At 43.0% G+C, this 27,358-nt stretch overlaps 1 protein-coding gene across 2 annotated transcripts; it reads right to left on the reverse strand.

Annotated features, from left to right (window-relative positions):
- Window positions 1-445: 445 nt before the first annotated feature.
- Window positions 446-25,979, reverse strand: L3MBTL2 (L3MBTL histone methyl-lysine binding protein 2). Of its 2 annotated transcripts, none has more exons than XM_082241285.1 (17): window positions 24,480-25,979; window positions 20,228-20,486; window positions 17,345-17,478; window positions 15,945-16,068; window positions 15,354-15,433; window positions 14,159-14,276; window positions 12,743-12,877; window positions 11,166-11,254; window positions 8,055-8,286; window positions 7,691-7,767; window positions 6,408-6,512; window positions 5,715-5,862; window positions 5,039-5,121; window positions 4,047-4,281; window positions 3,324-3,389; window positions 1,923-2,090; window positions 446-1,626 (listed from the first exon to the last, which is right to left on the reverse strand). In XM_082241285.1, the coding sequence occupies exons 1-17, from the start codon at window positions 24,516-24,518 to the stop codon at window positions 1,349-1,351; spliced, it is 2,370 nt and encodes a 789-aa protein (XP_082097411.1). In that variant the 5' UTR covers window positions 24,519-25,979; the 3' UTR covers window positions 446-1,348. The 2 variants fall into 2 exon arrangements, with proteins under 2 accessions (XP_082097411.1, XP_082097410.1); XM_082241284.1 differs by having other exon boundaries at window positions 3,324-3,422; window positions 24,480-24,676.
- Between the last annotated feature and the right edge of the window lie 1,379 nt (window positions 25,980-27,358).

Consider the following 27,358-nt stretch of genomic DNA (forward strand, 5'->3'; position numbering starts at 1 on the left):
AATAGCACATTCCAATCCCTTTAGATTCCAGCTGTCACACTTTAGGTAGTTTGGGAATAAATGCAAATAGGAAAGGGGAAGGATGGAAGAAACACAATTTGGGGGCAATGGCAGCAGAGAAAGAGGAGTTGAGTCAGAAAAGGAAAACTAAATGTCATTCCATGCATTATGTTCCTAGCACATGTCTATAGTGCATGTGTTTAAAAAGATTTGCGTGTTCTGGTTTGGAAACACTTTCTCTAATATATAGTATTATAAAAGTGAAAAAGGATTATAATTTTGGTGTTGTGGTTATGACCTGTCTGAGAAGACAAAAGGCAAAACAACCCCCCTTGCAGACAGATGTACTTTAGAGCCAGCAAACAATGCACAAGTTGCTTCTGTATGCCCTTGGTACCCCTATTTTCTTGACCAGAGAAGACCAGAAAAGACTCCAAACACAAGGTATTCTGACTGAGTTTATTCAACAAAAGGGCAAAATAAACACATGAAGTTTTATTTACAGAAAGGGTTGCAATACATTTTTCTCCTCTCATTATTGTCAAAGAATTGATTCATTCTGTTCATAGTACAAGGGGGGTGGGGCAAGTGTATACTCCTACTCCTCACAGAGGAAAATGTGATGCTCCAAAGTGCATTGGGCTCACATGTAATTTGATTTCATGTGTCCTGTCCCTTCTTAGACTCTGTGGCCAAAATGGCAGGAAGAAACAATGTAGCACAGAGGAAGACAGAGATAATTTGGGAGAGAAGTTCCCAATACAGTGGTACCTCGGGTTGAGAACTTAATTCGTTCTGGAGGTCTGTTCTTAACCTAAAACTGTTCTTAACCTGAAGCACCACTTTAGCTAATGGGGCCTCCCACTGCTGCCACACCACTCAATTTCTGTTCTCATCCTGAAGCAAAGTTCTTAACCCGAGGTTTCTGGGTTAGCGGGTTTCTGGGTTAGCGGAGTCTGTAACCTGAAGTGTCTGTAACCTGAGGTTCCACTGTACCATGTAATGGATGTGGTTCTCTACTGGATTGGCACTTATCTAGATTCTGGCTCAACTGATGCAAGTTTAGAATGACTTGGAAGCACCTCCCTACAGAGATCTGAAATGGAGGAGTTCATCCTTGGCTCCTGCCATGCCAGTCAGAAAGGCATAGTGGGCTTGCCTTTTTACATAATTAAGTGGAATTTGTTTTGAGAGCTTTTCCTTTTTTATTTTGAGGTGATCCATCAACTATGAAAAAACTACAGCTTTATAAACTGTGGTCCATGCCCCCGCAAATGAGGCCAGCATTTTCCTGATTTCTTCAAGGACTGTGGCAAAAGAACATCAAGTCACTTTGTCGCATGAAGCTTTAGTCTACATCTTCATCCTTCAAGCAACTGATCAATACTGGGCTTGCTGGAGCTTCTGGTTCCATGACTTCATCCTTTAAGCAGCTGATCAATACTGGGCTTGCTGGAGCTTCTGGTCCAATATCCTTATCCTTTAAGCAGCCGCCCGGCATAGGACTCAGTGGGGATTCCGTGTCCATATCTTCATCCTTTAAGCAGCTGATTGGGACTGGCAGTGGGGCTTCAAGTTCCATTGCTGAATCGTCAAGAATTTCTTCTTTCACCTCCACAGCAACAACTGCAAGAAACAGAGAGAGGGGCTCCATTTACATCGCAGGACACAATCCTCAGAGCGTGCACATACACATGTAAGAAATAAGCAATAGCAAAAGCTTGTGGTAAATTGCATCCATATGTATGTACCAAGGCTGGGAGACCTGTGACTGGAGTTTCCTACAACAGCAAGCAGATTCTGCACTGGAAATGGCGAGCAGGAAAATAGCTAATTTACACAACCACCACCTTCCCATCTCCAATCCCACATAAGGGGGGACAGCAAAAAAGTAGGAATAAGTGACGCCCCTTTTAACTTACTTTCATCAGAAGCTGGTTTCAGTGAGGTCTTGCTTGCAGTTTGTGTGCCCTCCTTTGCTTTAGGGGCAGCCCTTTTCTTGGCAGCCTGTGCTTTCTTCTTTACTTCGGGGGCAGCCGTCTTCTTTGCTGCTTGCTTGATGGAACGGGCTTTAGCAGTCATCTTCTTCCCTTTGTATACAGAAGAGAGGAAGTTATAAGAAAACCCACCTTTGTGACTGTTTTGCTTTTTATATTAACATCTTGTTGTGAAGGGTTGTTTTGTGTGTTGTTGTTGTTTTGGTATGGCAGCAGCATTCAGTCAAGTGAGCTCTCAGTGGAGCTGAAATTACTCAAGACACTGGCTGACTATTTCAAAGAGAGCTAGAATTAAGACTCATAGGAATCTCGCAAGAAAGGTTAGGCCACTCAGTGAACCGAGCAGGATGCTGAACAATCAAACAATTCTCTAAACTCACCGTTACAACACTGACACAAGTGCTACTGATCGTCATTTTTGTTTAGTTTAAACTACAAGGTGAGCTTTACAGCTGAGTGAGGATTTGAACCCCGGTCTCCTAGATCCTCGTTCAGCACTCTAACCATTACACCACACTGGCTCTCATATGTTTAGTATATTTAGCTGGCGTTGGCCATCAGGCCAATGGTTCAATTAGCCCACTACAGTCACCTGATATTCAGCCAGAGCTCATTTCCCACCATGTTAACAGAGGCCCTTTTAGTAAGAGATGTTCAGGGTTTCAAACACAATTGTTGTAGCCACAATTCTTGAAGAGCCATAGCTCATGTTCTGCGCAAACAAGGTCCCAGATTCAGTCACCTAGCACCTCCTCGTAGAATGATCTTTGGTATTACAGAGAAGGGCCCTATTCGGCATTACCTCACAGCAAGCCAACCTCACCGGCAGCATAAGAAAGGCATGCTCCTTTAAGGCTCAGGTTGGGTGACAGAGGGACAATGGGATGATAAAAGGGATGGTGGGAATTGTAGTGCAACAAAATTGGAAGAATCACAGGTTCATCATCCCTGTCATAGAACCAAGTCATATATGTGGTCCATCCAATCAAGAATCTCAATTCCAATAGTGACAGCTTACAGTGATTCACAAGAATGCATGGGACCAAGGCACAAGCTAATGATGAGGAAGTCCATTTCATGCCCTGTCAGACAGTCCCACCATCCACATTTCAAGCTACTCCATTTTGCGATGCCATCCTCACAGAAGATAGTCCAGGCAAATGTTCCACCCTCATCTTCTGTACCTTAATGTTCCTTGCATGTGCACTGGTAGTTCTGGGCAGCATACTATCTGCAGCAGGCTTATGCCTTAGTATCAAACTTTGCAATATTTTCTTTGTTACTAAGATGAATCACAGAGACAAGGTTGTTCCAATTGCCACTCACTTTTCCTTCCATATGGCTTTCGCTTCTTCTTCGGCACCTCCTTAGTTGGCACTGGTGACATAGGCTCTGCCACCGAGGAAACAGATCTACAATCAGAAGCTACACAGGACACAGGAGACATTAAGCAGTAGACACAGCTGCATAAGGTTTCCAAGCAGGAGGGTTCATGATTAGTTCCCAGTTTAAGAGGTTCAGAACACTTTGTATAAAAAGGTAGAGGAGACAGAGAAGGACAGTTTTCTGTCTAGTCTCCCATAAGCCCCCAAGTTTGCTACCTTTGTACATTTTATTCTGGGGCCTCACAATGATTTCATCTTGTAAAGAACGTCAGTGGCTCAAAGTAAGGTAATTCAAAGGTAGAGGAACAAAGCCAAAAGGCTGCTCTAGTCCTCACTGAATGAGCTGCATGTATATGGAGCTGGTATTGAGAGCAGAATCAGTTTGACCATTTCTGCTTGAAAACATCCTCCCTCCCTCAAAATAGGGGGCTCCTGTTGTTTTGATTTCAGCTTCAGCTCCTCATCAGCTACTGAACCTGCCCATTCTGGTTCCCAGCCTTTAACATGTCCAGGTTTGCTATGCAATTAAGACATAGTGTGGGTCATGTGGAAGGTACCTCTTTCGCGTAAGAAAAGTAAAAAGAAGAGCAATAGGTCAGATTGCCACCAACACACCTTGAGTGAAACTGGTGATGCTGGATGAAAAGAAGATACATTCTCTTACCTGGTGCTACTGGGGGCTGTAGCTGGTAGCCTATCAGCTCACACCAGCCCACAGGATAAATATCTGGGGACTCACAGTCCACCCACTGATCATATTCGCTGTCCCAACCATCAAAGTGTATCCTGAGGAGGCGATGTACCACTCGCTTCACTGTGGCCACACAGATAAGCCTGGGCTCCATCAAGTCTACTGCTTCTAGCTTGGCACCCATCTTGAAGCCATGGTTTGGGCAATCCTGGGAAAAGGAGCAGCACGATATACCCAACCTCAAATAATAATATACATCCATGAGGGCTTCCTTCCTTCCTTCCATTTATTTACTGAAGGCACTCAACGTTCTTGTTCTCAGAAATACAAATTCTGCATGCTGCTCTCAGATTTAAAATTTTTAAGTGTATGCACACACGTGCGCGCACACACACACACAGAGCGAGCTGTAAATTTTTTTTATTAAATAAATATTTTAATAAATAAATAGCTAATTTTACTGGGGAAGCTTAGCAGTTCAAGTTGAGGGACAGTAAGAGTGTCCAGAAATGATATTTGTAACGAGCTAAGGAAGGAATTTAAATCGGGGGGGGGGGGACAACCCTACACATTTAAGTTAGCAGTACCAATGCCAAGGTTATAAATGAGAGATTTGACTCTGCTGCAGAGTGCAGTCTTCTTGATCTCTTTTCAGCAAAGCACACTGTCAAGGGTGATCATTGAAATTCTACGTACGAAATGAACCTTACTTCCCTATCTAGACTAAAATATCCCAGACACTTGGACCTTTCCACTTAGGGAAGCCATTCACAACCCTTGATAAATCTGATTGCCATTTTCTGTAGCTTCAGGGAAACACTTTACACAATATTTCGTAAGTATGCTTGCATCTGCACTGTATATAATGGCATTTCTCATAAGGCCATTTGCTTCTCAACAACAGAGCCACTAGTTTGGGGTGACACTGGTGCCTTTGTGAACTTGCCCTTCCACATGCTACTCACCACGTTGAACAGATGTGCTGGTGCAGCCTTTGACTTGGTCTTTTCTAGATAGCTTGTCCAACTGAAGGTCTTGGCATCATGCCCTGAAGTATGAAGTTGGGGGGGGGGAGAGAAATGTTACTGGAATGAAACACCTCCTTCATAAACACCACAACCAGAAGTAGCAGGAGAAGCATGCAAGTTATTGTCTATCCCCTCGCACATATTTGCCCAAGAAGCAGCCAATGCCAACTACAGTGGGGCAAAGCAAAAACAAAGTTTGCTTTCCAGAGTGGAGATCAGACAGAACACAATGCAATAGCTATTCAGAAAACCAAGTGGTTCTTGTTTCCAGAGGAGTGCAGAGGCAGGAAAGGATGAACACCAGCTTTTGTATAGCCCTCCGATGCCCCCAAAAGAGAAGCATGGAAACGGCAAGATTCAGAGGCAGGCATTCTATTCAGAGCAAACGCAGGAGGATAGCAAGGCAGAAACTGAATTCCAGCCAAACTCCCAATTTTCTTGGGCAGGAACAACAAGAGAGATCGCCATCTCAGTGGCAAAGAAGAAACAGAGTATGTCGGTTTCACACTTATAGTCTAACATAAGCAAGGCTTTCTTAGCATTCTATTTTGCAGGGAAGGAGCTCAATCTGCCACGGAAGCAAGCAAAGAGAAGGAGAGCTTGGGGTCCTCACCTTTCGGAGGCGTCAGTTCAATGTTGTTCTGCTTACAGAAATTGACAGGGAAAATGGAGTGCAAGGAAGCATGGTAGCAGAACCAATCAGAACCATCCTCAGAGGCTGCACCATCAATGCCGATCATGAGATAGCCATCTAAAAGGACCTGAAAGACAGGCCAGGGGTGAGAAAGCGAACCTGAAGGTTGTTCTAAAGTATTTCATAATAGCAGCTTCTAAACTCAACAGAGAGAAGAGCTGGAGCACTCTATGGTGTTAAGTGCCTAAATATAACATACTTGCCTCTTAATTTTCTCACTCATTTATTTCTAAAATATTTATAACTTGCTTTTCTTTCAAAAACCAAGATCTGCACTCACATGTGTGTGATTTGAACATCCCATCAACACTGTACAAGCATTGCTAGATTTTTAAAAAAGCAGACTCATAGCACATATCCGCTATTTTGTGACTGTTGCCTCCAACGTTTTCTCAAAATTCGAAATCTGCCCACTGGCCCAAATCAGTTGGCTCTAAGGTATATAAACTAGAGGCTTAATTTTTTTATTTCGTAAAAATTTATACACCGCTTCTTTGTAAAAAAACAACAACCCTAAAGCAGTTCCTTTCTTCCTTCAAAGTCTAACTCCCAATTCCCTGAAAGCGCTGTGCTTGGCTGAAGCAGCCGCTCCTTCTTTTCAGACTGGCATACCTTACGGACAGTAGCCACACAAATGTTGCCCATATTCAAAGGGTCAATGGCTTCCAGTTTCATGCCTTCCTCAAACCAGCGACCTTCTGGGTAGACAGCGCGCACCTGGAACAGATTACGGATGAGAAAGAAGTTGGTGATAAAGAAATAAAACACATGCAGGGACATGTGTGGGTAACTAGAAAGACCGACCTTGGTGATTGGGGCGTAGGAGTTCAAATTGCTTTCCAGCTTTGCTGGCCGGCCTTGAGGAAGCAGCACTCTTGTTCTCAGTTAATTATCTGATACACGAGAACAGCAGTGACCTACGTCACAGCATGGTTGCAAGGCCAATTAGGATAAGCACGATAGAGGGAAAGACAACATCTCCCATTGCTTAAGCTTCCTCCAAGGTCTAGTCCTTCAATAGTGGAATGACTCTTTCCAACCACAGAAAGTCTTCCCCATATTTTTGCTGCAAGCCATCCCTGTTTTGCTTTCAACTCACGTAGGTCCTGTATCCTATCACCAATAGCTCAACATTGTGATTTGTTTATTTATGTATTGTCTTTTAAAGAGCATCTCAAAGCACAACAGAAAAAAGACAGCAATCCATCAAGCAAAGTAAAACAGTGTTAAATCTTTGAAAAATAAAATGCAGCAGCAATTGAGGGCAAATTAACAATAATACCTCCACTACTACTACTACTACTACTTTATTTATTTGCTGCCCATCTGACTGGGTTGCCCCAGCCACTCTGGGCGACTTCCAACAAATTATAAAACCACAGTAAAACACCAAGCATTAAAAACTTCCCTATACTGGGCTGCCTGTTTATTTCCTTGACCTCTGACAAGAGGGAATTCCACAGGGTGGGTGCCACTACCAAGAAGGCCCTCTGCCAGGTTCCTTGTAACTTCACTTCTTGCAGTGAGGGAACCACCAGAAGGCCCTCAGAGCTGGACCTCAATGTCTGGGATGAACAATGGGGGGTGAAGATGCTCCTGCAGGTATACAGAACTAAACTATAAAGAACTAAACATCAGCCTGGGAAGAGGTACTTCAGAAGGTGCTGAAACACCAACAGTACTGGTGCCAGTCTCGGTTCCAGGACAAAGTGATTCTATGGAGAGCCACCCGACTGGTTCATTCAACACTGACCTCCTTGGGCGCTACAACAGCTAGTCCCTTGCAAGGCAGGAGAGAGATTTCAAGAGCTCCATAAACTACAATCCCCCAAATGGTGCAAATCCCATCTCACTTGGAGACCAAAGAAAAGAAAGAGACCATAAACCTTTCCCACCTTCTTGAAGAGATATGGAACAGCATCACAGTAGATCTTCCGGAAGGTAGGGTGGTGTGCCATGTCATTAGATTTTTCTTCCAGCAAAGACATAAAAGGATATTGAAAGTAAGAAAGAGTGAAACAAGACATCTCAAATTTGCTAGTTAGCGGTCATCTTTTGGCAAGGAAAATTCTTCTTCTTCTTCCATTTAAAAATAGTTTATTTGCCACAGCATACATTTCAAACATTCTCATCATCTTAAAAACCATCAAATAACCAATCTCATTAAAAGGAAGGAATACATTATATCTGCAACAATTTGAAAGGTTAAAATATATACTTCAAGAAGAAGAGTAGTTTTTCTCCTATGTAAATCCTCACCCGTTCTCTTTATGCTATGGCCAACCCTTCTAGACCAGCCAACAGGGTGGATTAAGGGGCTCCACATGTGGCACCAGAAATCATCAACGCTGTCCCCGTCTTCATAGAGAAGCCTCAGGCGGCCACCAATCACGGTGTCCACGACAGCCACACGTATCCGAGAAACACGGGTCTTGTCCACCACTTCCAGTCTCATGCCTTGGCGGAAGGGATACTTCATGCTCTCAGTCATCTGAGTAAACAAGAAGAGAGATGCTCTGCTGTCTTCCATGTCTGCAACTCTCCACCACAGAGATTGCGCAACTCTCTGCACTTTTACGCTTCCTCCTCTAGAGTGCAGCCTTGCAGTTTTTCTTAAACATGGGATGCCGCATGAATCCAAAAAAAACCCCAATTGCTGATGCCTCCATGTCAACAAAAAAGCATTCGGCCATCCATTCAGATTGGATTTTTTCCCAAACACTTTCAGTAGCCCAGGTCATACACCCATAGTTACTGGTTTAGCATGACTGCAGACATGGCTCCCACTTCACTCCTTCTCTAGCTCGAGTGGGAGTCATGAACCATTGGCCTTGGTTTAGTAATACATCTGAATAAATTTTGGCTTCTGGACTAATTTGATTGAATCCCCAGTTCCAATGCAGTATTAAGCCAGGGGCCAGGGTTTGTTGGCCCTGCTCAAGAAGCAGTAAAGCAGGCGCCTTCTCTGCATTCATACTAAACCATTAACTATTATTTACCATGAAATGTGAACGCTGCCATTGCCACTTTTGTGTCACCCAGAGCATTTAGATAAATAAAACCACAATCTAACCTGATTTATTACATTTGTATCCTGCCCTTTCTTCAAGAAGCTCAGGGCAGCATACATGGTTCTTCCTCCCTTTATCCTCACAACCACCCAATGAGCCAGGCTAGCCTGACAGAGAGAGAGGCTTGCCCAAGGTACCCTAATACCACACTGACTGATTTGTTGTGGGGAGAGTCTCAGTCAAAATTCCAGAACCTTCCTTGGGTTCATATTCTGCATTAAGGGCTCATGCCCCACATCTCTGGCAGAAGCAGATTTAGCCAATGAAGTGCTGTAAACCAGGAGGTGAAACTATGAACCAGGAAGACACCTGAAGGCAGCCCTGTTTAGGGAAACTTTTAATGTTTGATGCATTACTGTATTTAAATATTTTGTTGGAAGCCGCCCAGAGTGGCTGGGGAAGCCCAGCCAGATGGGCGGGGTATAAATAAATAAATAATAAAATCGCAACTCTGGCATGAACTCTGGCAAACCAGACTCTCGTGTCCCCTGCACAAATCTGCCATATGTGGATACAGTCATACCTCGGGTTGAAGTTGCTTCAGGTTGAGCGCTTTTGGGTTGCGCTCCGTGGCGACCCGGAAGTAATGGAAAGTGTTACTTCCGGGTTTCGCTGCTCGCGCAGGCGCAGACGGTCAAAATGACGTCATGCGCAGAAGCGACAAATCGCGACCCACACGTACAGACGCAGGTTGCGTTTACTTCAGGATGCAAATGGGGCTCCGGAACGGATCCCGTTCGTATCCAGAGGTACCACTGTATAACTGACCTACTTTACAATGCTACTGGCTTCTTGAAAATTAATAAAATTATTTAATAATAAAAATACAATGTGACTGGGGGGGATACCCAACTAACTCATACCCAGAGTGGACCTACTGAAACAAATGGACCTAAGTCCATTGTTTTCAGTGGGTCTCCTCTGAACATGGCTAACATTCAGTATTATCTGTTGTAAAGATTACTGAGATAATATATGAGAAGTACTCTGAACTTTAAAAAAGCTCTAGAGGGAAAAATATATGAAAAGAATTATTATTAAACAATGACCTTCTGCCTGATCCTACCCATATTTATTAAAAGCAGATCCAACAGACTGCAGTAGAAACACAGGTGCAAATAAGTGCAACCTTGATATCACCTAGAAGCGGTAACTCACTGGGTCTCCCCCAAAAAGGAAGTCTCCTTGCTCCTAACAGCCTGATATACCATCTCTAGCCAAGGCAGCCTTGTAAAAGGGGGAGGGAGAAGAAGGCATAATGAAGTATAACACTAATTACCCTCTCACAATGAACATTCTGAAGAGACTAATCAACACCGCTTAGTGATTCCAACCCTGTATCGCTGGTTCGTGCCTGTTTGCCTGTTTAAATGTGGAAGCTAAAACTGCAAAAGCTCTTCCTCAATCCGCCATCTCACTATTCAGAGGCACAGATTATGAAGAAAAATCCCGTCTGGCCAAGGATCCCTTTCTATAATGTGCCAGCAGGGGGCGCCCCTCTCCCTCCAGCAGCAAATACAGCTAAACTGAGTTTTTAGGTGAGCTAGTGAAGGCAACAGACCAAACAGCAGGGTTTTAATTGCTCTTTATTTAGTCTTTTAAACTGAAGGACATCATGTCACAAATGTGGGAGATTACAGCTAACGCATTCTGTTCATGTCTATCAAACAATGCACTGGGCAGAACCCAAACACTCTGAAGAAAATTCTACCAACTTTATGCTATGCTGCTTATCCCAGACACGGCTCAGTCCTGAAACACATTGTGTGTTTCAATGCACTGCATTCACATCCACACTATGCATTTAAAGCACTGTCATACCACTTTAACAGTAACTTCTCCCAGGGGTTCAAGGGAACTGTTGTTTGTTAAGGGGTCTGGGAGTTGTAGCTCTGTGAGGGGTAAATGTCCTAACAACTCTCAGCACCCTCTCAGTTCCCAGATTCTGTGGGGGAAGCCGTGAGTGTTGAAATGCTGTAAGAGTGCTATAACTGTATGGTGTGGAACTTGTAGAAGGGTCTTTCCCTTATCACCAGGCCTTCCAGACAGAGGTGAGCTCCAGCATGGCTTGCAGCCCATATTAAATCTGAATGGGCTACTGCGGCCTCTGACTTTGTGTTCTCTGGATGTTTGGGCTACAATTCACATCCGCTCCAGCCAGCATGAGCAATGGTCAAGGATGATGGGTGGTGTATTTCTACACATGGCGAGGGCGCTGGAAGAATGGATAAGCAGAAAGGCCTTGATTCTTTCCTCTGTGTGCAGGGGGGTGGGGGGGGAGAAAGATTTGTTCCCTCACCTTTATATGAAAATCCACAGGGATAGTCCTGGCTCCCACAAGCTTTTTCATGAGGTACCCCTTCCAGTCGGTGTACTTTGAATGGATGGCTGTACAAAGAGGTATAAGATCGCCCAGGTAAATAATACTTTTATCTGAGAATTTTGTTTTTATCCATTATGACTGTCTTGGTTGTATCCGTACTGTTGTTTTATTATGAAAGTGTGATTTTTAACTGCTATAAATTGCCCTCAGCATTACGTATGTGGTTGAAGGCTGGGATAATGATCTTCATATAATTAAAAAATAAACTCAGCACGCCTTTCATCCCTGCAGAAGAATGAAAAGCAGGGATTTCCTCATTTTTCTTCTTCTCTGGTTAAACTTAAAGCCTCCTTTCAGTTTACACTCACCCCAAAAATTACCTGCAGCAACTTGCTTTGCTCCTTCAAAACACTGTAGTCTCTCAACAAAAGCATCAGCAACATCTAAGTCTCAACATACTACCACCCTGAACAGGCTCTAGATTTTTGATGGAATCTTTAGAGGTGACTACAGATCACCTTGAAGTGCAGTAAATTTCTTTACATTTTGAAGGGAAAGTTCTGCACTACAAGCAGTTAAATTATCTGACCTGCAATAACTACTTATTTTTATTTATTTCATTTACCAGTTGCTTTTACAGTAAAATGTCTCAAAAGTTTGTAGGGTCCAGGCTGGTTCATATGGGGAGAGGTGGTCCTTGAGGCATTGCGGTCCTGAGCCATAAAGGGCTTTAAAGGTCATAGAATCATAGAATTGTAAAGTTGGAAGGGATCCTCACGGTCATCTAGTCCAACCCCCTGCAATGCAGGAATTTCAACAAAAGCACCCACGACAAATGGCCACCCAACTTTTCAAAAATGAGGGGTGTTAAAAAGTTGTAACATGACTTGGTAATTCAAAAGACATTTTGGTTAAAGTAATATAATTTAGTTTTGCATGGTACATAGAATGTGTATAAAACTGCACAGAGGTAATTTAAAATGATTGCCAAGTACTTGTGGTTATACGTTAATATTTTTTATTGTCATCATCATTATTATTAGGCAATACCTCACACTTTCAGAAGGCAAAATTAAAATTCTTTGGTTTTCTTAAAAGCAGTTTATGTGTTTTTTCATCAAACATACATACCAAGCTAAATGTTGTCCAGTCACAAAAATAATAGCAGATTTGAATTCCTCACACTCAAAAACATATTTTTAAGACTGCTTTCTTTTGCAAAAAAAAATTACCCCCTAAAATGACACATCCTAGTGGGACAGTCATCTAGAACAAGGGGTTGTACTATTTGGCCTAGAAAGCCCCGCTCCCCAATACACCCGTTTCTCGTTCATCTCTGCTTTCTCAGTCCCCTAAACAAAAATTGACACATTGTAAGAACTCTCAAATTTACGAGCATACATGCAATTTGATAACTTTTTGCTAATGTTCCCAATGTATTCCAACCTGCAGCATTTAGGATTAATGGGCATGATCCAACTTGAGAAAAGGCGATGATGCAAATTGTGAGTTAAATAAACCCCCAAAGCTGGGCAAGACTCAAAGACACTTACACTGGGGAGGCACCAGGATTTTGCTGTTAACAGCACACCAGCCAATAGGGTGAACGTCCACAGTACCCAAGTTGACCCAAAAGTCACTGCTAGAGTCATTCTCAAAGCCTTCATAACGTAACAGTGCCTTGTATCCTGCAAGGATTGATTTTTGAAGACAGAAAAGGAAAACAAGAGAACATTTTATTACGTCTCGAACACTGTCACCCTCCTTTTCTGATAACTATAGCACTAAGTTCCTTCAAGACAAACTCTGTTCTCAGCGTATGGACCGCTGGATGCCTCCAACCACAGGGCTTCTACCACTTGTTTTAGGAAGCTGCTCCACAGCCTGAATAACTTTGCCAGCTGGAAAGATAGCCAAGTGTCCTAATTCAGCTCCCCAAATCTTTTACAGTTCTGCCCTGTTACCAAGAATGCTCTCAAGGCCCACCTGGAATCCTGGGTTGGGACACAGCACAGCATGGCAAGTCTGGAAGCCTATTCCACCAGTGCTCTAGCAGAATGCTTCCCAAACTGTGGGTTATGACCTGCAAGTGAGTCACAGGCTTTATTATTTTTACTGGGATGTCTTAAGCCAGGCACAGGCAAACTCGGCCCTCTAGATGTTTTGGGATTACAACTCCCATCATCCGTAGCTAACAGGACCAGTAGTCAGGAATGATGGGAATTGTAGTATTAAAACATCTGGAGGGCTGAGTTTGCCTATGCCCGTCTTAAGCAGTGGTAATAAAATAGGCAAACATGCGGTTAAAATGCATGAAACTGATGGCTCCCGAAGACCTGAGGTCCAAAATTCATTTGACAATAAATCAATGGGTCACCTACCATGCCAGGTAAATTTGGGCTTGTGAGTTGCCATACCAAAAAGGTTGGAAAACCACTGCTCTAGCTCTTGCACTGCCAAATGAACTTCCCTAGCAAACTGAGATCTACTAATAAGGCCTTGGTACAGATTCCAACTACTGTGGAGGTGAGCTTACTCTCTACAATAAGCAGGGCCTTCTCTGTTGCAGCCCCAATTCTTTGGAATGCTCTCCCACAAGAGGTGCATGCAGCCTCCTCTCTGCTGTCCTTTTAAAAGACAAGCTAAAACCTCCCCTTTTGAAAAGGAAAAGAGAGCCTTTGCTGTGTTGCTAATTCTCTGTTCTGTTACTTCTCTTGGGCTGCTTTTATCAATAATGCTTTTAATGTAGGTTTTCAAATTTTTTGCACAATAGATCTGAAACCTGTTTGAATAGCTGCATATCAGTGTTAAAAAGTAAATACTGTACATAACGTTTTATAATGGTGTTGCTGTTATTCCCTTTTAAATATGTTGCCTGCCTCAAGTCTCCAGATGGAAGCAGATGTACATTCAAATAACAATAAGGAAAGTAAATTACTCTTTTCTGTTATCCCCCTCAAGAGACCCACCTGCAATCTTAACAACAGAGGCAATCCAATACACACGACTGGGGAGCACAGCATCACTGTTTAACACTTCTACCTTCATCCCTTTTATCACATCTTCCCATTGATCATAAAGAGGCACCTGATGACGGAGTGGAGAACAGATTGAAGCAGAAAAACAGGGAGGCACAGAAAGAATAGCAAAATGTCAGAATAATTTATATTTGCTTGTGTGTGTGTGTATGGATGTGCTATTGTGCACATGTGTGATGAGCAGGTGAGGGAATTGCTTTTAACGAAGAGCTTTGTGCCCTTAACTCTGTTAGCATCCGTTTCTCTAGCACCTTTCTAGGTAAAAATGTGATTGTAGGAGAAAAGGGGGAATTACCTCCAACACCAGATGGAGAGTCTGAAGTTGGCCATTCTCCTGTTCATCTTCACAGCCATGAATAGAGCATTGTTAATCATACAGTGTAGGTTTCTCATTATTGTAGAACAGCTTATACTTATTTTATGGTCATAGCAGTTTGCACTAGTTTTAATGTTAGCTAACAATTTGTTTAAATGTTCTCCTTTCTAGCAACACTAAATTTAATTGTTCACATATTTTTAAGCTGATTGCCAAATCTAATTGGGATCCATTTGCAGGATAAAGGTAAAGGGATCCCTGACTATGAGGTCCAGTCGTGGCCAACTCTGGGGTTGCAGCACTCATCTCGCTTTATTGGCCAAGGGAGCCGATGTACAGCTTCCGGGTCATGTGGCCAGCATGACTAAGCCGCTTCTGGTGAACCAGAGCAGCGCATGGAAACGCCGTTTACCTTCCTGCCGGAGCGGTACCTATTAACCTACTTGCACTTTGACGTGCTTTCGAACTGCCATGTTGGCAGGAGCTGGGACTGAACAACGGGAGCTCACCCCGTCACAGGGATTCGAACCGCCGACCTTCTGATCGGCAAGCCCTAGGCTCTGTGGTTTAACCCACAGCGCCACCCGCGTCCCATTTGCAGGATACTATTAAGCTTTTTATCATTTAGAAATCATAGCACACAGTTTACAATATGGATATTCAAAGTCATCTTGATTTGATATTCTTGTTTAAAAACAAAATTTAAGCTACTCCCAGCACTTTCCTGGGGACCCTTCTTATCTTATCAGGAGCCTAGGTTCTGTTGCAACACAACACATATGGGCTTGATGGAAAGTAGGGAGTGCTCACATGTTTGAAACTGCCAACAGGCGCAGCCTTGCATCCATGGTCCTGCAGGTACGCTCCCCAGTCAAAGCCAACGATGAGAGCTGGGAGGGGACACAAGAGACCATCTCAACACAGAAGGTTCAAGGTTGGCAAACAGATTCGCCACAACAGGACAAGGACAGACATGGGGACATCTTCTATTGGAGCATCATCCTCTTGGTGTAAGACACTGGGGGTTTCTGAAGAGCTCAGACATCTTTATCCAGTAGAAAGGAGAAAATAGCTAGATCTATTACAGAGAGCGCAGAACAGTCTAGACGTTTTTAGACTTATCCAAAAGCAGAGACTAGTTTACAAGGCCAACAAGTCTGAAACGCACCACCAAAAAACAGGAAGGGGACGCAAGTCTCTCTCTCTCTCTGTGCCATGAAGGCACTCCTTCACCTTGCATCCACATCTATAGTGGTCATACATTCATTCTTCTCTTTCAGCTGGCATATTCTATTCAACCAAAAATACTTTTGTGCATGGTTCTGATGAACTTCCTATTCACCTTGAGGTTTGAAGCAAGCAACAGCCTCTTACTTCCTCTGCCCACTTGCCAGCACTTACCATCCTGGCCAGTTGGCGTTCCATCTGCCAGTTGCCCTGTGCCCTGCGTATGGAGAAAAGCCCCGATTTTTGCAGACCAGGCTGCCTTGTGCAAGACTTTGGCTTTTTTCGTAGGTGGTTTGCCCTGTGAAAGTGTGACAAGACAAAACAAAATGATAAGGAGATGTTCATTCCCAATAGCCTTCCAGTGACACAAGGGACAGACAAATCTTGCTGCCTGTGATGGGTTTGCAGGTTAAATGGATCAAACCAGAAGGGCAGCTTTAACGAGTACAAGAAAGTTTTGTGGCAGCGAAACGGCTTACAAGTAGCTTTCCTAAATGAGAAGTAACTTTGTTATCTGTATCTGAAGAGATGTGGCCTGATATTTCAAAGACTGTTGCTTCTCTCATCAGATGTATCTGACAAAATTACTCCTAGCTGTATGTTTTGCATTTTTCCAAAGGTGCCAGAGAATTCTTTTTGCCATTCAAACGGAAAAGGAGCGCAATGCAGAACTTTCTGCTACTTTCACAAGATGATGACAAAAACAACTATTAATCTTTCACTTGCCTTTTATACACATGCTCAGAGTGGTTGACATGATTGGAAAATATGGAACTCTGTCCCTGAAAGGTTCACTCCAAGTTATGGAGAAGGAAATGATATCAAGAACAGAAAGAACTAACTTATTTCCTAAAACCTACCCGATTCCTTCATTTTCTTTTGAGGAATCCCTCTTCTCCTCCAACTCACTCTCTTATCTTTGAACTATGCTGTGTCCTGTCAACTAGTGGAGCTGTCCTTTTTCTCCCTTCTGGTGCCTCCTCTCATACAGGAAATGCTTGCAAAAGATCACACTCTTTTTATTCTAAATTTGAAATAAACCACCACTCCTGGTGTCATATTCACAATTTCTTAATTGTACAATATTAGATTCCAAATAAGGCTTACTTATACAAGATTGTGTGTTTTTGAGAGATTAGTCAATCTGGAATAACCACCACTCTGTGGTTGTTTTCATTACAATCATTGACAATGTTTGCTTTTTAAATTACACTCCACAAAAGCAAGCATTGGAAAGGGCCTCTTCAGTAACCCGTTTGCAAATATGAAACAGCAGTTACAAGGGCAACTGTTCTGTGCTAAGTGATCTTTAATATGCTGGTGCATGTGGGTGTGCAATTCTATGGGGAAAGCATGGTTTTTCCAACCTCAACTCTCCCCGCCTCTGCCAAAAGCTGCTTCCAAATAATTAGTTATCAAGTGTGGCTGTCTGCTAGGTGCCTCCTAGCACCTGAAGTCCCTGCTTCATGGGAGAATGGCTTTTTGAATATCCCTGGCAGGCATCCAGCACTGCTTACTGTTATTTTCATGCCTCGTTTAGCAAACAGCAGTCTCGTTAAGTGGGCCTTGCTCACCTGCAGCCTTGCCAGGATGCTGGCCTTCTTGGAATTGGAAGAGTAGCTTCTGGAGCAGGAGACACTGCAGAAACGTTTGGTCTTGGAGAAGAAGGCATCTTTTGTGCCCACAATCCCACACATCTCACAGACAGCTGAGGGGGCACAAATACAATAGGCCTCAGCAGCAGGAAGCAATTCAGTTCCACCAGAAAAGCCCAGGGCTGCCAACGGGAATGATTAAACTTAGGTTGACTAGGGGCCACCTCCTCCTCCAAGCCAGGAGGAACTGTTTATCTCTCACCCACCCCCAAAACAAGGGGTGAACGTAGGGGGAATTCTAGAGCCAGCTGGCATATAAGAAGGGTAGGTAGCAACAAAGGGGGAAGTAAAGGGTTACTTGTTGCTACTGACGCAAACTGCTCATTCTGGCATTTCAACTAGCGCATCAGAAGGAGAGAGCAGAGCCCATAGTGTGCTTTAGGATCCCAAAGAGAGACACCTGAAGGAGTTAGAGAGTGCCAGTTATTGCACTGGCCACTAGGAGCATCAACCAAGTTGGATAAAAAGCACAAAGCTGACAGTATTGCATTGCATTGCATAGTATTGACTATAAAGCAGAGAAGAAGGTATCTGAAGAAGTGCGCATGCACACGAAAGCTCATACCAAGAACTAACTTAGTTGGTCTTTAAGGTGCTACTGGAAGGAATTTTTTTATTTTGACTATGGCAGACCAACACGGCTACCTATCTGTAACTATAAAGCAGAGAGATAAACTACATCATTAGCTGGGGGCATGGGGCTCAAGAGGGAACCTGTACCTCCAATAGCAATTGCATGGGTTGACCCAAACATCACACAAGCACACCCTATGAGGCTGCCCAAAAGCACCTCTGTATGGCAGTGCTCCAACATAGGAAATGTGTTACAATGCAGATAGACTCCTGATTGCAGTTTTTTCTTGAAGCCAGAATCTGTTAACTTAAATAAATTCCACCACAAAAGCTGCAACCTAATGGACTGGAAAGAGCCTCTACTCCACCCTCTCATTTTGGACACAAAGGATGGCTAGCTTTTGGGTCCTCTGGGTATATGAGCGCACGCACACGCGCACACACACTCTCTCTCTCCCCCTTTTTTTCTCTCCCTCTGCCACCATCTTCTCTCTCTCCTGGGGCACCCCACTTTCTCTCCTGGCCATTCCGTTTTCATACATGCACAGCCCCATAGCTCACTTCCCCTTCCTTCCTACCCACCTGGTCACTCTACTTTCTAATTCTTTTAAATATTTATTGAATTTCATAACAATTAATGATACAAATCTCATTCATCATGTTATTTACAATTATTCTCCCTCCCCTCCTCTGGACCTCCCTCAACTCCCCCTCTGCTGAGCTATTTATTTAGTTTTATTTATCGTATCCTTTCGCAACTTCATTTGAGTAACAGATATTTTAGAATAAAAAAATTCCTTCCAGTAGCACCTTAAAGACCAACTAAGTTAGTTCTTGGTATGAGCTTTCGTGCGCATGCACACTTCTTCAGATACACTGAAACAGAATTTGCCAGATCCTTCTGTTTCAGTGTATCTGAAGAAGTGTGCATGCACACAAAAGCTCATACCAAGAACTAACTTAGTTGGTCTTTAAGGTGCTACTGGAAGGAATTTTTTTATTTTGACTATGGCAGACCAACACGGCTACCAGATATTTTAGAGAAATGATAAGGGGTTTTATTTTTGTGTAGGCCACTCTACTTTCTGTTCAGCTTCTCATTTGTCAACCTGAGCCTTGAAATGCACAGAGTAGAAAGAGAAAGTGAAAAAGATTGTCATTCTTTCAACTTCCTCCTTTGCTTCTATGTACTTTTCAAAGGGGAAACCAGAAAGCATCTAAGCCACCTCATGATGAAAGGAGCAGAGAGCAGGAGGCACCACTGCACCCTTGGGCACCATGCTGGTAACCCTAACTGTATCTAGCTCCATTGTGATATCACCATTCCACAATTTTCAAGAAAGGTTTGTAGCTCATCATGAGGAATTGCTAGATATGGCTGGTACACTCAGCTGTGTACATATAACCCACCTTGTGGGAGTTGCACTGGTCCTATTTCATGATTTTCAGACACACTACCCCCAAATGTACAAGTCTGGCCCTGCACACGTCTCCTCTCAACACAAACCTCCTTACTAAGGAAGCTTAACACCAGGAATACGATAAGAACAAATTATAAAGATTGTACTTTTTTTAAGAAAAGGTTTATTTCTCAAATGGATTTTGAGAACAAATTTTGATTTTTTTCTGGGCAGAAGCTTTGCTTGTGAAACATTATAGAATAACTGAACTGTTTAATTTCATGTTTTTTAATAAGACATATATTTTCAGGCTGTATTGTTTTAAAGCTACCACTAAAAACAAGTGTAAAAATTCAAACACAATTTTATGTTCAAATTATAACATACAGTATTTCTACATACAAGTTTCCATAACTGCACTGAATTCATGGGAAATGTATGTCAAAATCTTTAACCAAACATTTTTTTTTTTAAAAAAAGCTTGTTTGAAATTGTTTTCTTGGGGGAAAGGCCCCCGTAAATTTAAAAAGTGGGCAGAACTGCATGATAGTGAAATTTTGAATTCTTCCATCTTTACACACCACTGTTTTTTCATGCAATACCATATGGCTAGGCATACTCCGTATATGTAATACTCCCTCACCATGTCTGTATGAGATAATATATCACACTCTCCCTATTAAAAAGCTGATATTATATTTATTTTTGGCTCATCCTCCAAATGTAGTGTATTCCATCAACTATCTCTACCCCCCCCACACTCTAGAAAGAATAAAGCTGCTTTGTATTCAATCATTTACAGCCTTCCTTTGCCACAAAACACCAGTACCTGGCTCAGAACCACTTTCATCTGGCAATCGGCTGGTAGGTTTTTGGGCCTGTGGAGGCAATGTAGGCAGCTCCCCAGCTTCTCGATCTGCTGCTTCATTCTCACTAGAGTCTTCCAGGAAGGAGGTACTGCCACTCTCTCCACTGCTGCTGTAACGCCGGCAGCTATCATAACCCCCAAAGAGGTCCAAGTCATCATCCACTTGCTCCTCATTCTTCTGCTCCAAGGATGAGGACTTGCAATGGGCTGGAGACTCCAACTAACAGCAAAACAGACCGGAGTATATTTGAAACACCCACAGGCATGATTGGTGGGAAAGAGGCATTCAGTTCACATATATCAGAGGCAGAATCATTTGAGCAGGCTATTAGCCAAGGAAGTGTCGGTACTTCCACTAATGACGAGGTCCCATACTCCCTCAATATGCTCCCCTTAAAATATTACATATTCATTTAAAATACGGTGTTGTTTCCTTTAAGCCAAGCAGCTAACAACAACAACAACAAACTAGAACAATTTAAAACCAACACATATCAAATATCAAGTGAAAATATTTTTCAGACAGTAAGTGGAAGAGTAAACTGGAAGAGCTGCAGAAAAGGACAAGCAAATTATCATATGCTGGACTAGACAGGCCTTAGGTCTGATCCAGCAGAGATCTTCTTTGGTTCTTAACAAAAAGAAAGTTAATTGGACAAACAAATAATATCTGTTAAAATTCCAGGAGAACGGAAGCGTTTTCAACTGGTGCTAAAAAGGCAGAGTCAAGTCCAGCCAAGTTTATTAGGAAAGGTGGGATATATATGACTAACAACATGAAAATGCATCTCTGTTCATTTATCCTGTGCTTTAAAACGTTTAATCCTGAAGTCATGATAATTCTCAACATTTTAGGATTGACTTTTTGAGGTCTTTAGTGAGCACCACATAAATTACAATAGGCACAATCAGAAAACAGTGATGTGGTAGTAGTGGGCAATTGCAAAAAAAGAAGAAGAAAAAGTAAAACTGATGTACATCCTAAGGAGTACACAAAATCAAGCTAGAACAATGGGGGGGATGATATAACTGTATATCATTTCAGTCTTCTTTGACGTTTCATAACTTCAGTCTTTGCTAGCATTTTCCATCTTTTTTTCTTTCAGGGAACACTGTCTATGTTGATGCATCTTCTCCAGGGAACTCCTGAGCGTCTGCTGTGGAATTTCTGCATACTGCAGAGGATTCTGGGGAATTCTCAATAGCTTGTCTCAAGTCCATTTGAAGCTATACCCTGGTCCATTGGGCCTAGACGTCACCCTGACCCAACTGACCACATGAAACATGCCCTGCACCTGCCTCTCTCCTAGGCAGTGCATTATATGAGATAATTCCATAAGTACAGACATGTTACCTTTCAGGATTGCCAGAATTGCCTGGAGGGCCAGAACACGCTTTTAAACCCACTGACTTGTGCAATCCTTCTACACATCGGAAATTTAGGGGCAAAGCAGACAAAATGTTAAACACAGTTGGCAAAAAGAGAGAGAGAGAGAGAGATAACTGTACATCTAGTTCCCCCTCCTACTTGCTGGTTTCAAGCAATGTTAGGACACTGTAGGCAAAAACGTATGTGGAGAACCCCAGCAAAGCAAACAAGTGAGTTAAGAAGACTTTGGGGGTAAGTGGCCATGACTATAGCCCAGCTCTGTAAAGACATGAGGTAAACAGTGAAGAAGAAAGAGAAGTACAGTGGTGCCCCGCAAGACGAATGCCTCGCAAGACGGAAAACTCGCTAGACGAAAGAGTTTTCCGTTTTGGAGGTGCTTTGCAAAACGAATCTCCTATGGGCTTGCTTCGCAAGATGACAATGTCTTGCGAGTTCCTGCTGGGTTTTTTCCTCCCCCCCTTTTTCTAAGCCGCTAAGCCGCTTATCAGCTGATCCGATCAGCCGCTAAAAGCCGCTAATAGCGCTAATCCGCTAATCCGTCAATGGGCTTGCTTCGCAAGACGAAAAAACCGCTAGACGAAGAGAATCACAGAACGGATTCTTTTCGTCTTGCGAGGCACCACTGTACCTTTGTGCGTTTAGCAACATACTGAGGAATCCAGTGCAGTCAAACATCCTACCACCTTGGCTTTTCTTTCTAATTCAAGAAGATTGCAATGTCAAGCAGGCAGCAGATACCCATAGTAGCCCACTACAATTTGGGGTGAAAAAAATCTGGCCACATCCAGTAGAGATTACTTCAAGCAGATTAGTCCAATTTTAACCACTTTTTGCAAGTATAACCATCAGGACATTTCCCACCTAATGTTCAATGCATGTTTATGGGAGAATAAAAAAAACAATCTAAGCTACAGCTTTTGAATATAAAACCCCAGCAAATAGCTATTATAGACTAAGTAGTTATTCAACAGGAAGGACATGTATTATTATTTTTTGCATATTTGTTGTGAGGGATAAAGCAATATGCTGTATTGATTAAGTCCATTTACCCAGCAAGCCACCAAATCACTACTGAGTTCATGAAGTTCTTTGCCTACGACTACTCATCCAGCCATAATGCACCCTACAGCTGGAACCACCACACCATAAATATCAAATTCCATTTCCTGTCTGAGCTCCACCCTCTTCCACAAAGCATTCCTTTAATCCCAAGAATCTCCAGTTCTACACTCCTAACCAATTAGCATCTTCCAATCTATGTTGCATTAGCAAATCCAACCCTTATTCCCATCTATTGTGTGATCAGATCCTAAAATACATTTAAATTTTAAGTTGCCCCACTGTATTCAGGGGAACTTGCTCTTAAATTTGCACAGGATTGCAGACTAGTGAACTCACCAACCTTTGGGCCCAATCTGGAGAAACTGTCAATGGGCAGCATGCAACAAAGCACACACCAAAACTAATTCTACTGACTACAGTAATTTCAGTGGAAGAATGGGGCCAAGGAAGACCTATCCCGCTCCAGTCATGGGCACAAAACTGGTGACTCCTGAACCATACTGATGGTGCTCAAACAAATATCAATAGCTGGATGCATGCACACGAAAGCTCATACCAATAACAAACTTAGTTGGTCTCTAAGGTGCTAATGGAAGGGATTTTTTTATTTTGTTTTGACTACGGCAGACAAACACGGCTACCTACCTGTAAACAGCAGCTGGATGTTACTCTTATTCTACTGATATTTAACTGTTCACTATGCAACCTGTCATTTAGTTTTAATAGCAGCCAGTTACAAATTTAATAAGCTGTTTGATAAGCAAGAAGCAGCGAATTGCACACAAAGCAAAGCCAGGAGGTACGGTAATTAGCCAATATGCTAGCGCTGTCCCACATACATCTTTCAATACTTAAAGGAAACTTACGTGTGTGCAGGATCATTCACATAATAATATAGTTGGGAGCATCAGTCACATGGATTCAATGGGGGGGCAACACTTTCAACACTCAGAAATTTCAGTCTATTTTTATTTTTTGTCAAGGGCAGCAATACAAATTAAATATAGCATTGATACTGGAAACAAGGCATACTGAGGAGAGCACAGAAGGAGTAAAATGCATTTTGGGGAGGGAGTGAGCTTTGTCCCACATGTTGGTTTTCTAAAAAGGTAAATAACAGTATATTTAAGTAACATTAAGGCTCCCATAAAAAAAAATATTTTCCCTAAAGGAAAACCTATATTTATTATTATTTATAATTATAACCAATAAAGAAAATATAAAACGCCTAGAAAAAAGAACCTCTATAACCTAAAATACACTTGTGTATCGACTCATAAAATACACTATATATAATCTGATTTGTAAAAAAAATAGACATAGCATTACAAAAACCACCTTTTGATTGAGGAAGTAACATGTATTCAATGAATTGCTTCCAATATCCATATCTATCCATCTATCTATCTAGACTAGGAGCAACTGTCTTTGAAAGTAAAAGAGAGAAAAAGACAAGCGAGTTAACTTTCAAGGAAGCTTATTTGATACCCCTTGCACACAGGGGTCCAAGCAAGAAGGGCGGTGGGAGAGAGAGACACGTGTTGTGGGGCGAACTCCTTTTAGGGGGAAGGGGGCACCGTCTATGAGGGAAATATGCTGTATTCCGTTTTCACATGGAACACCCCTCCCCGCCCCTCGCCATAAGCGGAAGGCAGGCAGGTGGGACGTTATTACGGCACCACAGCAAGGAGCTTGGGAGCCCTTCCTCACTGCCGCCTCGCCGCTAACCGAGCAAAGCAACCACCACCACCACCGACTTACCGGGCCTCCTTCCCGCTCCATGGCTCTCCTCTTGCCCATGCAGACGCCGAGCAACACCACCAGCGACAAGACGCGGCCGGGCGGCGCGCGCTCCCTTCCCCCTACCGAGCGCACGAGTCGCCAATAGCCGCGCCGCCTCCGCGCGCGCCTCCAAAGCGCACGGAATCGTTCGCGCTCCCGCCGCCGCCCAATGGGCAGAGAGAGAAGACGCGGCGCCGGAAGAGCCAGAGAGGGAGGCGTGCGGCGTGTAAACAGCCTTCGCTCCACAGCGCGCGAGGGGTTCTGGGAGTTGTAGTTCTTAAGGGGCGCAACGAAGTTTAACTCAGGCTGTAGACCCGTTGGGGAGAAAAACAACAACACACTCTCTTCATGTTCTCAGTGGGGTGTTTACTGTGCAGAGAATGCAGACCATGTGCCCCGTCCGTTCCTTGCAGGGAAAAAGGCACCGCCTCCCAGGCCATTGTCAGTCGGCCCTGCAGGCAGCAGCCGTCGCTGAGGGAAGCCCTCCAACCCGCTAACATTATTTGGCAAAGGAGCTACCCGCTCTCCTGTGCCAGCAGCTGCCCGCCAGGCAATCCTTAGTAAAGGCCACGCTCGCCCTGCGTTATAAGGATTGTGCCTGGAAAGGGAAGCGCCGCCTGCATTTTGCATTCCCGACCGCTCGCGTTCTGGCACGTAGCGAGCGAGCGAGCAGGGCCCAGGTCTCCCTCTATATTGCCTCCCACAGCCCTTTGAATGTGGGGCTGATCACTGCTAGAGCAGACAGCAACTCCTCCTCAGTCTATCCAGGGGAATTCAGTGGAGCTTGCTAAGTAATATTTGGAAAATGCCCCTAAGGGCTGCAAGCAAGCAAGCGGCCACCTTCGACTACAGAGCTAGGCAGAAAGTGGACCGGGATTTTACTGATAGATCTCTGGGTGATTTGAAGCAGGTCGCAAGGGTTTTTGACTCGTTGATAACAATGGCAGCAACAAAATTACTCTCTCCTTCCAAAATACATACATACATATCTACTGAAATAAGAAAGCTGTGTGCGGGGAAAACCTGGAGTTTTGTGTAGAAGGACTGTGAGTTCAGTTCTATACTTACACTCAGAACAAATTCCTGGGTTGTGGGCTCAGAAATGACAGCTCTCACACTAGTTTGCACAAATTAGATATTGCACAAATATCTAAATGGTATAACAGGACGCTTGTTGTTGATAGCTTTAGCAAAATGCTCAGAGTATAAAATACACTGTACATATATTACTAATATCTATTACTATACTAATACATCTATATCTATATCTATTACTAACTTACATTACTAACAGTGAACTCATTCTCTTGAGTGTGAATCCTTATGTAGAAAATATGGCATTATCCTCACACAAGGACCTAACATAAGGGCTGAGGAAACTGGGAGGTTTGCATAAGCAGAAACAATATTTAGAAAAATAGAACCCTAAAAGCGGGCTGGGGCAGCCGCTCACTGACAGAAGGGTGGAGCACTACAGAATCAAAAGTGTTTTAAATGTATGTTTTTTGGTCTCATTTATTATTTATCTTTTAAACAAATAAAATGTTTAGTTTGAGGAACTCTGAAAGACAATTATGTCATCTTAATCATTCTTTCTTTCCCAGTGCTTTTTTCTGGGGGTATGCAGGGGTACGCATGCCCCCTAAACATTTTGTGAATCTTTGTACTTTTGTCAATTTACTGTATTTATTTTTCATGATTTGAACTATAAAATGGTGTTTTTCTTGAGTCAAAATGAGAGAACCCCTAAACTTTTTTTTTTTTTTTAAGAAAAAAGCACTGGTGTAGCCTACACCTCAAGTTAAACTAAATTCAGCAGCTGATTCAGGCTGCATTCTCCACCTCCCCCCAAATTCCGATTTTTGGGAATATAGCCAGACATCCCTCCCCCACATAATTGGGGTGTTTTCTCTCAGTTAAAGAGTTACACCTAGAATTGCAGCTGCCTATGGTTGCCTGTTAGCGCCTCCCTCCCCCTGTAAAAATAGTGAAATGCTTGCTTCTTGCCACAACACAGATAGAAAACAACCTAATGCTTGCTCAGTAGATCTCACTGTATGAGGACAAACTTGTTATCCAGCACCATTCTCGATAAAAGGCAGCCAAGAATCACGGTCACCACCTGATTTATTTCAATTATGGGACCCTGAGGCCTTCCAGATGTTGTAGACTTCAACTCCCATGGCTAATGATCAAGGATGATGGGTGACAGAGTCCAACATCAACTGAAGAGTCAAAGGTTCCCAACTTCTGGCTGATTCAGACTCTCATTCCCAACAGCCTGTGTTTGAATTGCATAACAGGGCTTTGTACTTTTTGGATACTACTCTCTTTTGTAGTCTGAGCAGCCGAATTCTCACTCTTTCTTGAATGAAAAGTACTGAGATAAATTTCTAACCTATGTATGCTCCTTAAAAATAATTACAATTTCTTATTTAAACTGTGTCTTGAGGGAGCAGCATCAGCTTGCAATGGAATTAATGTGAAGGAAGGGGGAAGCAGGAGTAGTATCTTGCCAGCTTCCTTAAGTTTTCCAGAAAGCTGCATGAGGTAGGGTAGTGCTTTTCAACCTTTTTAGTATGATCCACAGGTCCAAATTTACTTTGTATTTACTGACCCAGTGATTTATTGTCACATGAATTTTGGACCTTAGCTCTTTGGCAGCCATCAGTTTTATGCATTTTAAGTGAAGCTTTGCCGACTTTATAACCATCCAAGCAAAAATTGTTCTTGATGCCCCCATTAATGTGGAATTGAACTATTTATAGTACTTACAAATTCAATCAGGTTTTTTTTTTCCTATGAGAATGTAAGAACACCAGTCATGACTTCAGAATATTGCTTCATAAGCCATAAAA

This window comes from Podarcis vaucheri (assembly GCF_965113315.1).
Source record: "Podarcis vaucheri genome assembly, chromosome: 10".
NCBI lineage: Eukaryota > Metazoa > Chordata > Lepidosauria > Squamata > Lacertidae > Podarcis > Podarcis vaucheri.

Bases quoted from the DNA above. Each gene is read 5' to 3' on its own strand.
- L3MBTL2 (XM_082241284.1), bottom strand. From the start codon at position 24,518: ATGGGCAAGAGGAGAGCCATGGAGCGGGAAGGAGGCCCG. The intron at 20,487-24,479 runs GTAAGTCGGTGG...TTTTGCTGTTAG, and splicing joins TGGAGCGGGAAGGAGGCCCG to TTGGAGTCTCCAGCCCATTG. The intron at 15,434-15,944 runs GTAAGTGCTGGC...GTCCCCTCCCAG, and splicing joins AACGCCAACTGGCCAGGATG to CTCTCATCGTTGGCTTTGAC.